Source organism: Aquarana catesbeiana, linkage group LG11, assembly GCF_042186555.1.
Source record: "Aquarana catesbeiana isolate 2022-GZ linkage group LG11, ASM4218655v1, whole genome shotgun sequence".
Lineage (NCBI taxonomy): Eukaryota > Metazoa > Chordata > Amphibia > Anura > Ranidae > Aquarana > Aquarana catesbeiana.
This window is the reverse complement of record NC_133334.1, coordinates 185,375,091-185,391,279: the sequence shown is the minus strand read 5'-3', so window position 1 is coordinate 185,391,279 and position 16,189 is coordinate 185,375,091. Positions and strand designations below refer to the sequence as shown.

Genomic DNA, 16,189 nt, shown 5'->3' with positions numbered 1-16,189 from the left:
AGTACAGACACCCCCCATCAGTACAGACACCCCCCCCATCAGTACAGACACCCCCCCCATCAGTACAGACACCCCCCCCATCAGTACAGACACCCCCCCATCAGTACAGACACCCCCCCCCATCAGTACAGACACCCCCCCCCATCAGTACAGACACCCCCCCCCATCAGTACAGACACCCCCCCCCATCAGTACAGACACCCCCCCCATCAGTACAGACACCCCCCCCATCAGTACAGACACCCCCCCCATCAGTACAGACACCCCCCCCATCAGTACAGACACCCCCCCCATCAGTACAGACACCCCCCCATCAGTACAGACACCCCCCCCATCAGTACAGACACCCCCCCATCAGTACAGACACCCCCCCATCAGTACAGACACCCCCCCATCAGTACAGACACCCCCCCATCAGTACAGACACCCCCCCATCAGTACAGACACCCCCCCATCAGTACAGACACCCCCCTCAGTGCACACCCCCCCAGCAGTACAGACACCACCCCCAGTACAGACAACCCCCTCAGTGCAGGACCCCTCCAGCTGTACAGACACCTCCCCTCAGTGCAGGTCCCCCACTAGTGCAGACCACCCCCGCTCAGTGCAGGACCCCCACTAGTGAGACCACCCCCCCTCAGTGCAGACCCCCCCAGCAGTATAGGCGCGCCCCCCCCTTACATACCTCAGAACAGCGCTGACAGTCTCCAGATACACACAGCGGTGTGTGTATCTTGAGGCTTGAGCGCAGGCTCCTCCTCCTCTGTGGATGTAAACAGAGAGGAGGGGAGGTGGCTTCGGTCCGCGCCGCTGAGGGACAGCGAGCGGTGTTAGTGGTGCGGCTGCCGCTACCTAAGGGTGTCACCCCTCTGGTGGGTGTCACCCGGTGCGGCCCGCACCCGCCTAGCAACGCCACTCATCAGGCCCCAACTCGGCTGCGGGCCCCATAGCGACCGCGTGTGTCACTTGCACTGAGGGGAAGAAGGTGTCAGGGAGGGGAAAGAAGGTGCAGGGGATGTAGGGATGTTAAGCAGAGTTGGATGACTCCCTACAGTTCATGAAACTTTAAAGTATTTGTTACCCGGCATTGCACATTCCTGATATGTGGCTGCTGTACCATGTACTTGTATGAAGAAGTCTCCTGTTCTTTGTATGGCTTCCATTTGTGTAAAATACCTGGTGTTCTGCCAGTCCCTCTGCTTTCCTATTAAATACTGACCACACTAAGCAGGAGAACACATCGTGGTCAGTTCTCTAGGTGTGCTTTGAACTCGGCCTGCTCTCCAATGATCAGACTTGTCCTGACACAGCAATTCACTGAGAAGCTCAGTATATTGTTGCTTCTCCTCCCCCTAGTTCTTATGCAGCTGAGAACAGAGGGGGCAGAGGGAATGTGATGCTTATAAAAAAACATTATAAATACCCTTTTTATATCTATACACAAATGTTTTGGCTTTTGTTGCAATTTTAAACTGAATAGGCTGTTTTACAAGGTGGTGGTTTACAATCACTTTAAACAATCTTTTATTTCTCGTTTGGTCTGCACAGAAAAAATTTAGCTTTGCATATATTCAGATACCGTGTAACCTCCAATAGCACATTGTAGCAGTGTTATTTTGCCAAAATGATCACATGAGACATGGGTTGGAACTTGTTAAACTGTGGCATTATGGGGAACTTTTCAGAAGTTAAAATACAACATTGCTGATAAAACATGAGGGCTTCAGACTTTTGTGTAAATAAGCATACTATGTTACAGATAATGTACACGAAATGTAAAAAAAACCCCATCAGGACCAATTTCCTCCAATAAATTTAGATCTGTTTCAGGGTTACCAGGGTTACCATGTAGTTTTATGCTTTTATTTTACTCATTTTTCTTCGGAGTGGTAATTCATGAACCCGGATAAAAATGCCGTTCTGTCTTTTGAAGGAAAATAAATGAAAATTATATGCTAGAGGGTTTTCCAAAAGTTTTATATGAAATTATAAATGTTGATTGCAGCCTGTTTTTGATAATTCAAAACTTGGGGAACATAGTTCTGGTGGGGTGGTCTAGATATTTCAAGCATCTTGGTTCAGTAACTGTTTCTAATGTAGCTAATATGTATATGAATTCTATTACAGTATTGATTGTGCTGGTATTTTAAAGCTGAGAAATTCTGATATTGAACTGCGCAAAGGAGAGACTGACATTGGCAGGAAGAATACTCGTGTGCGCCTGGTCTTCAGAGCACATATACCCCAGCCCAATGGAAAAGTGCTGTCATTACAAACTGCCTCTATACCCATTGAATGTTGTAAGTATTACCAAACTTGATAATTGGTAATTAATAACATGTATTTCTAGTATGCAAATCAGAATGCAAAAGAAAGGGACCCTAGTTTTTTTCTGGTTGCATATTCAGATCAAGTGATCCAAAGTAAGGCTGGCCATACATTATACAACTTCCTTTTAGATTTACCAAAACCATATAATATGAGGTCAAACATAAACACTTTTAATGTGTATGCAATTAGGCAGGCCCTTGCATTACATAGTTTAAAGTGATTGTAAATTACCGTATTTTTCCCATAAAAAAACAAACATGTCATACTTACCTGCTCTGTGTAGTGGATTTGCACAGATCAACCCAGATCATCCTCTTCTCTGATCCCGCTTTGGCTCTCCTGGCCCCTCCCTCCCGTCGAGTGCTCCCTGTATCCATTCAGACACGGAGCTCCAGTTTGGCCCCTCTCTCCTGATTGGCTAACTGACTTTGTTTGACAGCGGCAGCCAATCAGGAGGAGAGTCCTGGACAGCCGAGTCACTCATGGACAGGGATGGGGTCAGGTAAGTATTTTGGGGGATGGGATGGCTGCTGCACACAGAAGACTTTTTTTATCTTGATGCATATTACACATGACAAGTCTTTTAAAAAGGATAAAAACCTTCTGACTTTACAACCCCTTTAAGTTAATCACAAAGGAAATTGAACAAGAAAATTGTATAATGTATGGCCAGCTTAATACAATATCTGTCTCTTAAAAATACTTTTCACTATCTTTCAGTGAGGGACATAACACTGTAGAATTCATACAATAAGTTATGCAGCTACCTACAGAAGGATGGACACTAAGCACAAATGGCCAAGGTAGACTATAACTCCACCCCTACCAAGCATGCACACTTTAGGTTAGTGGCCTGAAGGCAGGTAGGACATCTCTCCCTGGCTCTGCTGCATCATGACTTGTCGTGTGTACTCTGCCTTTGTTCACATTGAACGCAGGTTTGATATTGTGCGAGTTCAGCTGAACTCACACAATTTCAAACCCACTTTTTAGTGCCAGTTCAGGGGCGATTTGAGAGACATCTGTGCAGTTCCATGCACAGATGTCTATTGAAATTGCCCCCAAAGTCGCCCAAAGTAGTGCAGGAACTACTTTTTGAAAGTGGTGCTGCACCGCACCGGTTGGGACAGTGCCATTGCCGGCAATAGGGTACGATTTGACATGTCAAATCATGCTGATGTGAACGCGGGCCTAATCTTCATTCAAGCAACATATGGTGTGTGTACATGTTGTTCTATCACTGTAGATACTTTATGTCCATTACAGTGGATCAGATTGGCTCTTAAAGTAGAGTACAGGACACAGACCACCCTCCCTATATTCCCCTTGTTACTCTGCGTTGTTTGCTACAAAACGAAGGACTCTGAGTGGGGTAGAGTTATAGCGGAGGAGCCCCAGGGGGAGCGCATCCTTAAAAGCTCGGTAATGTTTAATTCCTGAAGGTACAAGCCTTATAACCCATTGTGTATAAATAAGATGCCTGTGTCCTGTACTGTAGTCTAATATAAGATATAGAATTTACAGGTAAGTTGAAATTCCTCTGTGGTATTCATCGTCAAATACTTTTCTCTGAGTTCATTGGGGACACAGGTTCCCGCTCTTTTGCTGTGTTAGGCATTTAGCCTATGTTGGAGTTGGGATTTATAGTTTTTGTACTGCTTGCTACAAACTATGCCTTCTAGTAGATGTGAGATTTGCTCCAAGCATCCTCCTCCTGTGCATGGTGATATAAGGTTCCAAAATTCAGCTGTGTCCTTAATAAAAGAGAAAAGAATTACAAGATTATAGGATACAATTTTTTTTTTCCCGATCATACTGTATGGTCTAAATGTGTGACCAGAAACAAACTATGGGACCCTGCCTTTTGCATGAATGCAGTGTTAATGGCACACTCTCTTGTGTATGTTGAATATGGAGACTGGGTGGGTAGTTTAACCCCCCCCCCCCCCCCTAAATATTGTAATACTTACAAGCATTTTCCAGCTCAGTAGCCATCAAACTTAAAATGACTTTTTTCCATTGTGCGTTTATTTTTCACACTCTTTTCCCACTTTTTTTGGTCTTTTACCCCAGCTACAGTATGTAACTGAACTTCAAGCCATATGTATACATTTTAAATGCCAAGTCCACCTACATTTTTTTTTTCAAGTTAATAGAAACCAATGGTGGATTAAAGCAACTTGTAGCTTATCTAGCTGGATCCTATGGGTCTGGCCCCTACTGCAGTCATTAAAATCATAGGCGTGATGGTCAGTCTCTATAGTCTGAAACCCCTCTGTACTTTAAAATTATGAACTTGAACGTTGTGTGTAAATAATTGTGAGGGAGTCTTTTTATGATTTTCCTTATTTCTAGTTGAACATATATGTTTAATATTCGTTCTGTTTGCACTTAAAGTGGTTGTAAAGCTTTAATGCCTTGAAAGAGCCACTGCAACCTTAAGCAATCAATACCCTTTATGATATGCTCCAAAAGGTAAAAATCACTGGTTTTGTACCTTTTTTAATGCAGTATTGCTCCCTTTCATGTGACTGCAGTTCTCCTGCACTGGCAAACAGAGCTGCTGGTGGGCATGCACATTATACACTAGCTCCGTTATTCATTAAAAAGCATGTGCATGGAAGGGCCTCTAATCTGCAGGAACTGAGGCAGAGCTGGCTGGGAGTACTGAAACAGACAAATGCACACAAGCTTGTGAAATGCATACCTCACATGAAAGGGAAATGAGAGGTAGGACTGAGTGCAGCAGAGTGAAGTTTGCTGGCTGGGAGTTCTGGGACCGACAACGGAACAGGGAAGTGTCAGTGAGCAGTCACATTTGCCTGCTCAAAGCAATAGTTGTTGGTCCAAGAGAGGAGGGGTCCTGAATGGTTTGATTAGATCGTTTTGTAATTAACCATTAATAAAAGTAAAAAGTGGATGATGTAGAAGTGGATGCCTGTAATTATAGAAATCTGTGGGAGATTATCACTCTTGGCTTGAATTCCACTTTAAGTTTTAAAGCAACCCTGAAAGAAAGTTAAAAATGTACATAGCAGTACCCTGTGATTGAAAACTGCTTTAGGGTTCACGTCGACAAGCATTCTCATCAAATTATGCATCTTCCATTCAAATGCATGCAGCTGCCTTCAAATGTGAAATACAGCATTTGACAAAAAAAATCATGTCTTTGAACTGCTTTGCCTGGAGGTCAAACGCACCTTAGTAAGGCATGATTTGTCTAAAAAATGCAATGCTAAGTAGGCCACACATAACCTCGGACCTGCAATGTGTACAACTTCTTTAAATTCACTGTAATTTTGCTGACTTGGGTTTGACATATATTCCAAATGCAGGATAATAACACCCGCCAATATGAGCCCTTATACTTCCCTGTCTGGCGGCCAGCTTGCTGAATCTTCACTCTGTAGAAGAGATCCTAATCCTATCCCATTCGAGCCATGTCACTCACTTGGTCACTTTTGTTTCTCCTGACAACCCCTATATCATTATCTTGTCCTGTAGTGCCTAGGTGTCAACAGTAGCAACTAGAGTGGCCATTCGGAAGGTCTGCTGTTCAACAAATCAGAGAAGTTGGGAGCTCTGACACTGCAAAGTCTCAGTAAGCAGGGCATTGGAGTTTTAGGTATAAGGCATTTCACCACAGAGTACTGCTAAGAGCATTTTTTTTTGGGGGGGGGGGGGTCAAGAAGCCCTCCCCAAATTCAGTAGTAGGCTCATGGGCTGCATTTGCTAAAATCAATAAACTTACATGTTTCTGGGGTTTGAAATAATTCTCTATTTAATGTGTGCGTGTGTGTATGTGTAAAATATATACATGTTCACCGAACTTGCTTTTTTCCAACTTTTCTTGTTTATTTCTTGATTGTCAGCCCAACGATCTGCTCAGGAGTTGCCTCAAGTGGACAAATATAGCATAAATACTTGCTCAGTAACCGGTGGAGCTGAGATGATAATCGCAGGATCCAACATCCTTCCTGAATCAAAAGTAATTTTTATTGAGAAAGGCCAAGGTGGGATGTCTTCTAATTGTTTAATAATGTAAAACTACAAGAAAAACTAGATTTTGCACGGCGCTTAGGAAATCAACGTTTCAGTCTACTCAGTCACCCATTGGAAGTGTGACTCCAGCAGCTGCTTTGGCTCAGACTGTGTGAATGCAGAGTGCACCCTCTTCTCTCTAGCAGCAGTAACACAGCAGGGACCAGACAAATTTCAATCAATGTATTGGCAGGCTAGTTATACAGAAGTTGATCTACCGATCTATTCTATGGGCTGCTTAACCGTCTTATTTCACAGCGAGACATTCCAAAAATTTGGAAGACTGCAGTTTGTTATAATATCATTTTGCAAAATCATGCTAGCAAGCGAGCCTGTTATATAAAGAACCTGATACTGGCATATAAGCCTTTAGTAATATATTACGATGAAAGCTATTTTTGGTTGGGATTTTCCGGGTACCTAATAAGATGCAAATATACTTTATTCAGCCTTTATATAAAAGCAATACACATAAAGAAATAAAACCTATCTGCTGATCGATGAGACAGCATTACACTCCATTAAATGATTACATGTAGACAGGTATAGGTGTTTGTTTTATAAAGTAGCCCCAGTGCGTTTCGATATCATACAAATCTTCATGGTGGGGGGAGGTGGTTAACCTGAAATACGTAATGTGAAATAGATGTACAATCGTCTAGTGACAAAATAATATCCACTATGCATATACAACACAATTGGTATAATGGGGTATTGGTGTACACTTGCATTAAGCTTGAAACAATGTAAAAACAGCAAGGTGCGCCAGACTAAGTGTAGCAGATCACGTAAACAGGAATTTATTAAACATTCAGCCATATGGCTACTCGCATAACAGTGGAAGATAATACGCGTGTGTAAAACTCCAGAGGTCCGTGGTCACTTGGGGGAGTCCAATGCTGGGTCACAGCGGGCCCCTTGCGGTGTTGCTGCAGGATGGAAGAAAGGGTCAGCCAGAGCTCTGCCTCCCAGGGGTAACCAGCGTGGAACACACTCAGGATACTCTGGAACCAGAAGTGACTTTGGGACATGTCAGATGACTCGTTTCAAAGCTTCCGTTTTTTTCCTCAGATTTTAGAGATTTTAGAAATACGTCATCTGACACGTGCCAACGTCACTTCCGGTTCCGGAGTATCGGGAGTGCGTTCCTCACTGGTTCCCCCACCGCGAGGCAGAGCTCTGTCTGGCCCTTTCTTCCATCCTGCTGTAACACAGTCTTGGACTCCCTTGACTTCTGGAGTTATACACATGCTTATTATCTTCCACTGTTATGTGAGTAGCCATTTGTCTGAATATTTTTAATAAATTCCTGTTTACTTGATCTGCTACACTTAGTCTGGCGCACCTTGCTGTTTTTACATGGTCTTCCAGAGAACTGCTTCACTCTTAAGGGAGCTGCCACTAGCGTTGCTAAAGCACCCCAATGTACTATATGGACTTTGTTTTGCTCTTTTAATTGACTATCCAGGACTTTATCACAAAAACCTGTACATTTTTTATATAATCTCCATGCTTTGCCACTTGTCCTTTCACGGTGTGTCTTTGTGTGTTGCGCCATGTCCCCTTATTGTTCCATCAAGCTTGAAACATCATCAGCATTATTAAATGAAATATGTCCATAGTGTATAGCTAGGGTGCTAGAAAATCCCTATGGGAGTCTGTACAAAAAATGTATTAATAATAAGCACCAAATACTAGAAAAGAAAACAACCCAATCTAAATATACAGTATATTCACTTAGTCATCAGAGTGGAAAGGTGAATTAACCAGACTGGATCTGCCATGAAACTATTAAACAAAAACCACAATAAACTCATGTAAATATCTATTTTCGTTCATTGTGGAATACCTTCTATATGTCGTTTCTTCAAAGAAGACATTACCTAACTTTCATAGAACTGAAGCCACCAACAAATTTTCCTCCAATTCTTCAAAAGGGGAAGTACAAAAGAAAAGGGGAAAAGATCTTTTTCAGTGTCTTAAACAAGGGGTAAATGCGAGTCTTCAGCTGTTCCCTGAGTCATGTGTTTCCCTGGTTGCTGACTCTGCTTACTCCTGACCTGATCTCTGATTCTGTTATCTCGCTCCTCCTCCTGACCCGGCTTGTTCCTGACTTTGGCTATGTTCCTGATTCTGTACCTCGCTGCCCGCATGTTGATGACCCTTGCTATCCTGTGACCACGCTCCTGCCTGCTGACCCTGGCTTCCCAGTTCATCCGAGTGCCTGCCCAGCTGTCTGTGATTCCAGTCCTGCGACCTGCTGAGAGTTCGGCAAACCTGCCGGAAGCTCAATCCTGTCATATGTCCCAGTCCTGCAGTACAAGGGGAGTGCTTCCTTGACCTCAGTTGAACTATGGTGCATGGCTAACTGCTCCTGATCTGATGGTTCTTCTGTCTTCTCAGAATCACTTCTCCTGCTGCAAGTTCCTGGGCCTACAGGCACTCGAGTTCCTCCTTTCCCTCGGCTCCCTCTGTTTCGCTCTCAGCGGGACCTGGGTTGGAGATACAAGAGAGGCTGACCTCGTCATTTCAGTCTCCCTTAAGGTACGTGACAGTACCAGTCTGAAAGGGAGGTCTCTCTACTGACAAATCCTCTGCCGGACAGTTACCACACTTTCTCACGCTAGGGCAAAGGTTGCATCTGGACTTTGCTCAATTACATGACCAGCTGCAGTCTGCATCCATCCCCCCACCCCCTTTGTAAAAAAATAAATATATATATATATATATATATATATATATATATATATATATATATATACATTTTTTCCTCAATGTACACACAGCACCCCATATTGACAGAAAAACACAGAATTGTTTACATTTTTGCAGAAGAAAAAAGAAAAATTGAAATATCACATGGTCCTAAGTATTCAGACCCTTTGCTGTGAGACACATATTTAACTCAGGTGCTGTCCATTTCTTCTGATCATCCTTTAGATGGTTCTACACCTTCATTTGAGTCCAGCTGTGTTTGATTATACTGATTGGACTTGATTAGGAAAGCCACACACCTGTCTATATAAGACCTTACAGCTCACAGTGCATGTCAAAGCAAATGAGAATCATGAGGTCAAAGGAACTGCCTGAAGAGCTCAGAGACAGAATCGTGGCAAGGCACAGATCTGGCCAAGGTTACAAAAAAATTCTGCTTTTAAGGTTCCTAAGAGCACAGTGGCCTCCATAATCCTTGAATGGAAGACGTTTGGGACGACCAGAACCCTTCCTAGAGCTGGCCGTCTGGCCAAACTAAGCTGTCGGGGGGGAAAGAGCCTTGGTGAGAGAGGTAAAGAAGAACCCAAAGATCACTGTGGCTGAGCTCCAAAGATGCAGTTGGGAGAAAGTTGTAGAGAGTCAACCATCACTGCAGCCCTCCACCAGTCAGGGCTTTATGGCAGAGTGGCCCGACGGAAGCCTCTCCTCAGTGCAAGACACATGAAAGCCCACATGAAGTTTGGTAAAAAAACACCCGAAGGACTCCAAGATGGTGAAAAATAAGATTCTCTGGTCTGATGAGACCAAGATAGAACTTTTTGGCCTTAATTCTAAGCGGTATGTGTGGAGAAAACCAGGCACTGCTCATCACCTGTCCAATACAGTCCCAACAGTGAAACATGGTGGTAGCAGCATCATGCTGTGGGGGGGGGGGGGTTCAGCTGCAGGGACAGGACGACTGGTTGCAATTGAGGGAAAGATGAATGCGGCCAAGTACAGGGATATCCTGGATGAAAACCTTCTCCAGAGTGCTCAGGACCCTCAGACTGGGCCGAAGGTTTACCTTCCAACAAGACAATGACCCTAAGCACACAGCTAAAATAACGAAGTCGCTTTACAACAACTCCGTGACTGTTTTTGAATGGCCCAGCGAGAGCCCTGACTTAAACCCAATTGAGCATCTCTGGAGAGACCTAAAAATGGCTGCCCACCAACGTTTACCATCCAACCTGACAGAACTGGAGAGGATCTGCAAGGAGGAATGGCAGAGAATCCCCAAATCCAGGTGTGAAAAACTTGTTGCATCTTTCCCAAAAAGACTCATGGCTGTATTAGATCAAAAGGGTGCTTCTGCTAAATACTGAGCAAAGGGTCTGAATACTTAGGACCATGTGATATTTCAGTTTTTCTTTTTTAATAAATCTGCAAAAATGTCAACAATTCTGTATTTTTCTGTCAATATGGGGTGCTTGGTGTAGATTAATGAGGAGAAAAAAATGAACTTAAATTATTTTAGCAAATGGCTGCAATATAACAAACAGTGAAACATTTAAGGGGGTCTGAATACTTTCCATCCCCAGTGTGTGTGTGTATGTATGTGTGTGAGTGTGTGTGTATATGTGTGTATATATATATATATACTGTATTTATTGGCGTATAACACTCACTTTTTCACCATGAAAATCGGCTGCAAATAGCGTGTGCATGTTATACGCCAATACTTCAATTTTAGCTGCCTCGAAGGGGACAGGGAGGGGGGTGGGACGAGCGCCGTCAGATTACATACAGTGAGAATCTCCTGTTTACTTGGCGGCCTCTGTAACAGGAAGTCCCGTCTCCTGGGCCGCCATTGGACCACTGTTCTGTCTATCATAGGAAATTCTCACTGTATGTAATCTGTCGGCGCTCGTCCCGCCCCCCCTCCCTGTCCCCTCTAGGCTGCAGATGGGCATCGATCAGACTGCGCTGATGGCAATGGTGAGGCTGCTGCATTGATGGCAACAGTGAGGCTGCATTGATGTGGACTGATGAGGCTGCATTGATGGCACTTGTGAGGTCACAGATGGGCACTGATCAGGCAGCATTGATGGCAATGGTGAGGCTGCAGATGGGCACTGACCCTTATTTTGCTTCAAAGTTTCTTATTTATAATTTATGTTTTTTTCCTGAAACTTCCCTCTTAAAATGAATGTACGTGTTATACGCCTGTGCGTTTTATACGCCAATAAATACGGTATATATAGATATATATATATATCTATATATATATCTATCTATAGATATAGATCTATCTATAGAGATCTATCTATCTATCTATCTATCTATCTATATATATATATATATATATATATATATATATATATATATATAAACTAGCGACACAGTCTACTGTCACATGACATTAAAAGTATCGGCGAGTACTTGAAAAAAGTGGTATCGTTGCAACCCTAATCTGCACCCATTTTAAGACGACCTGATCCTGCACTGCCATATGTTCTTGAGGTTGATGCTTCTGAGATTGCTATAGGAGCCATACTGTCTCAACGATGGGACAAAATCCCTACTTCATCCTGCCACTTTTTTCTCTAGGAAACTAAGTGCCCCAGAAAAGAACTATGATGTTGCTGATCAGGAATTACTTGCCATTAAATCGGCCTTGGAGGAATGGCATTAATTAGCAATTGTGGATGGCGGTCCTTTACATGTGCGATCCCCTGGCAGGTCATTTTGGAGTGCATAAGATGTCAGACTTTGTTCTTTGCTCCTTCTGGTGGCCAGACCTGGTACAGAATTGCAAAGACTGTTAAATCATGCACGGCATGTTTACGGAGCAAGTCTGATAGCACTAAAAATTGGGGTCTGTTGGATCCCCTTCCTGTGAGTTTTATAGAGCACGATCTCAATGGACTTTATTGTCGAATTACCCCCATCAGAAAGATTCACCACCATTTTCGTGATAGTGGATCGTTTGTCCAAGATGGCCCACTTTGTGCCTTTTGAAAGGTACCCCTTCCGCCACAGAGACTACCTCTGCTTTCATTAGGGAAGTGGTATGTCTACACGGTATTCCCATTAACATCACTTTGGACCGTGGGGTACAGTTCACTTCCAGGTTCTGGAAGGCTTTGTGTGAAGTTTTGGGAATTAAACACTGTCATCAGCTTATCATCCACAAACGGTCAGACTGAGAGGACGAACCAGACCCTGGAACAATATTTACATGGTTTTTTCTTCTTTTGCACAAGATGATTGGGCATCTCTTCTTCCATTAGCAGAGTTTGCTTACAACAACTCAATGCATTCTGCCATCAGACAGCTTTCTTTGCAAATTATGGATTTCACCCTTCCTTCTTGCCAGATGTTCCTTGAGAACCTTCGGTACCAGCAATACAGGATCGGCTGGAATTCTAGAGATCCAATAATCAGTTCCTGCAAGAAGCTATTACCAAAGTGCAGGCAAACAATATAATTCTATGATGAGAAGAGGAGAGGTAATCTAGACCTGAAACCTGGGTATAGGGTATGGCTATCTATTATGAATGTAAAGCTTGGCTTGTCCCTCAAAAAAAATTGGGACCGAGATACATTGTCCCATTTCCTGTAAGAAGGAGGATTAATACAGTAGCTTTTGAGTTACTTTTGCCTGAGAGTTCGAAAATTCATCCAGTGTTTTTCATGTGTGTCTTCTAAAACGATCTGTTAATCCATTTCCTGATCAGCAACCCAAGACTCCTGCTCCACTACTTGGTGAGAAAGGAAATGAAGAATTTGAGGTAGAAGCCATCTTGTATTGCAGGAAGAGAAGGGGCCAAACTCAGTTCCTCATTAGGGCTACGGCCCTGAGAATAATTCATGGCAACCTTCTTCTAATGTTCATGCTCCACGGTTGGTTCGAGCTTACCTCCATCTTCATCCTGAGAAGCTTTCCATAGTGGGCATCTGGAGGCTGCCCCCAATGTCAGGGAATTCCTGTAAGACCTTTGGCTAATAGATATGTGCATGCGCGCACAAATCTTCTCAGAAGGGCGCACGGGAGTACAGGTGGTGTATCTTGGCGCCAGATGGACTATTTAAGGAGGACTCTGCTTTAATGCTGACTGGTCTTCAGCTGTTCCCTGAGTCCTGTGTACTTCTGATGTGTTTCTCTGGTTGCTGACTCGGCTTACTCCTGACCTGATCTCGGATTCTTTTATCTCACTGCTCCTCCAGACCCGGCTCTTTCCTGACTTTGGCTCTGTTCCTGATTCTGTATTTCGCTGCTCGCATGTTGATGACCCTGGCTATCCTGCGACCATGCTCCTGCCTGCTGACCCTGGCTTCCCGGCTCACCTGAGTGCCTGCCCAGCTGTCTGCAATTACAGACCTGCGACCTGCAGTGAGTTCCTGCTGGAAGCTCAACTCTGCCATACGTCCCAGTTCTGCAGTACAAGCGGAGTGCTTCCTTAACCTCAGATGAACTGATGCATGGCTACTACTCCTGATATGATGGTTCTTCTGTCTTCTCTGATACGCATCACCTGCTGCAAGCTCCTGGGCCCACAGGCACTCGTGTTCCTCTTGCCCCTCGGCTCGCTGTGTTTCATTCTCAGCAGGACCTGGGTTGGAGATACGAGAGGCCGACCTTGTAATTTTCAGTCTCCCTTAAGGTACGTGACAATATTTTTTCTTTATCCGCTCCCTCCTTTTACCAGTCAATCCTATTCAAGATCAAAATTCAAAATTTGATCCCACTCACACTTTCCCAGTTGTCTAACTAATCTATTCAGCTTATTGGTTCATATAACTCATCAAAGATGGATTCTGTCAGGATATTTGATTTAATTAGGTCAGTGGTATTGATAGTTTAATCGATCGATTGTATGACAGTGCCTCCGATTTGAAATTAAAAACGATTAAATCTTATTACACTGACCAAATATTTTTTCCTGATATTTGATGCTCTATGCAGATATTCTTTTAACCACTCTAGCTCTAGGACTTTTTCTGCCATATGTGTTTACATGTACAAACCGGTATTTTTTGCTAGAAAATTAGTTAGGACCCCCAAACATTATTCATTTTTTTTTAAAGCAGAGGCCCTAGAGAAAATAAAATCTCTTGGTTTTGCATTTTTTTTATGTCGCACAGTAATTGCGCGGCAGTTTTTTGAAAAAAAAATGTAATGCAAGAAAACACAATGTAGAACCCAATTGGTTGATAAAATATAAAAGGTGATGTTACGCAGAGTAAATAGATACCAAACATGTCATGCTTTAAAGTTGCGCATGCCACTGCAACATCGACAAGACGTACATTTTATTATCCATAGGCAATACTTTAAAAGCCTTTATAGGTCACTACTTTATATTTATAAAGGCGGTCTGGTGCTAGAATTACTGCCATGATCTGCCATTTGCAGTGATGCCTAACGTGTACACCCAGAAGCAAGTTGTTAATCGATCGCTTTGGATGAATGGATATGGCCTTAAAGGAGAAGTACAGCCAAAGCTCCTTTGGCTGTGCTTCTCTTGTGGATTACAGGAGTGCAGTTCATTTTGCACTCCTGTGACCTGTTTTCAGCAGACAGTGATATTTAAGTGTCGTGAATCGCCACAGGATGTGCACATAGATTCAAATGGTGTTAAGGAGCTTGGGAGTTTCAGTAAGAAATCACCTAACTGCCTCTGGCGCCAGGCATCTATTGGGAAGCCAGCATAAGTGTGTCTGAGCTGTGCCAGGGTCAGAAGGCATCCTGCAGGTGCTAATTTAGAACCTGTAGAGTCACCATCTCTATGCCACAATTTGAAAAATGCAACATCCTCACTGGGGGAGAATCAGGGGAACCCACCCAGTGGTGCTAGGAGTAGGGACAGTTCACCAGTTTTATTAACCTGATCCCATATCCACAGGGTGTTCAACATAAATGGGGGACAGCAGATAAACCTCTATCTACACGCGGTATCAATGGCACCTCTGCCAGATTACAGGCTGCAAAAAATTTCTCTTGGGGAACCCAGATCTTGTCTTTCAGGCTATGTTTGCCAGTTAAGAATATGGACCAATGCCAGTGCCTTATAATACAGTGAGATATCAGGTAGGCCCAGACCTCCATCCTCTGTAGAGGATGAAGTACGCCAGCCTAGGCTGTTTCCTCTGCCAAATGAAACTATTAAACAGTCTGCGGACCCATTTTAAAAATGAGGGAGGTAGCTGTAGGGGTATCATATAATGCAGTTAGAAGATCCTCGGCAGTTTATTCAATTAGTAAGTGGCGAAATTCTTGTCATAGTTTGCCACGTTAATGTAGTGAACACATGCCGCTTGCGTTATAAGAAACTATACTCAATTTCGATGCAGTTTCACGAAAATCCTGACAGGAGTCAAATCAGAATGTATTAGCAGGCTCATCAAAGCGAGACTTAACGTTTTTAGTGACCCTAAGACTCCATTCATACCTAGGCAATTTTAATAGCAGTGATTCTGCCCACAATTCCAGAATTGTGGCAAAATGTGTGACGCGTTTGCATTGCCATTTTTTCTCAATGGCATCCCAAATGCGGTGCCACGCGACACTTTGCGCAAACAAAATCACGGGATGCGTGTCACCCAAAAGAAGATCCAGAACTTCGTTTGGACGACACGCGCCCCACGATTTTGCTTGCGCAATTTAGTCTTGCAGCAAAATCGCACCACATTTGGGGTGCGGGCAGAATTGCTGTGATTCAAATCTTCTAGGTGAGAATGGAGCTAAGTCCCATGAATAATACATAGTGCTTCTAGGTATCCCCAAGAATCTTTGCCACGCTAGAAAACTAGTGCATTAAATCACCATAAATATAACATAATCAAATGAAAAAAGAAAGCGAGATGAGTAATAGAAGTCCCAAAAAAATCCAACATAGTGAAAAAATCTGATGTGAGGAAATCACTCCAGTCCAAAAATGTGGGATACCCAGGTGTACCTCCGCCATTGGACAGAATGGACTTTTACCAGAACAAGTGGACCCTTTATTAAAAAGCGTCAAAGCTGCATCAGTTGGTATGTCAACTGTAAAGGGAACTGGTTTCTTCACTGTAGCATTACAAATGGTCACTGTAGTCTCCCACTTGGCAACATAGGACA

General features: G+C 43.4%; 1 protein-coding gene across 6 annotated transcripts in view; it reads left to right on the top strand.

Annotated features, from left to right (window-relative positions):
* The window catches only part of NFATC3 (nuclear factor of activated T cells 3), a 1,265,763-nt gene that overhangs the window by 446,751 nt on the left and 802,823 nt on the right, over positions 1-16,189 (top strand). For all 6 annotated transcript variants that reach the window (XM_073605111.1, XM_073605108.1, XM_073605107.1 and 3 more), the window contains 2 exons: positions 2,128-2,300; positions 6,204-6,344. In XM_073605111.1, coding sequence (XP_073461212.1) covers positions 2,128-2,300; positions 6,204-6,344 — 314 coding nt within the window. The remainder of the gene's footprint in view (positions 1-2,127; positions 2,301-6,203; positions 6,345-16,189) is intronic.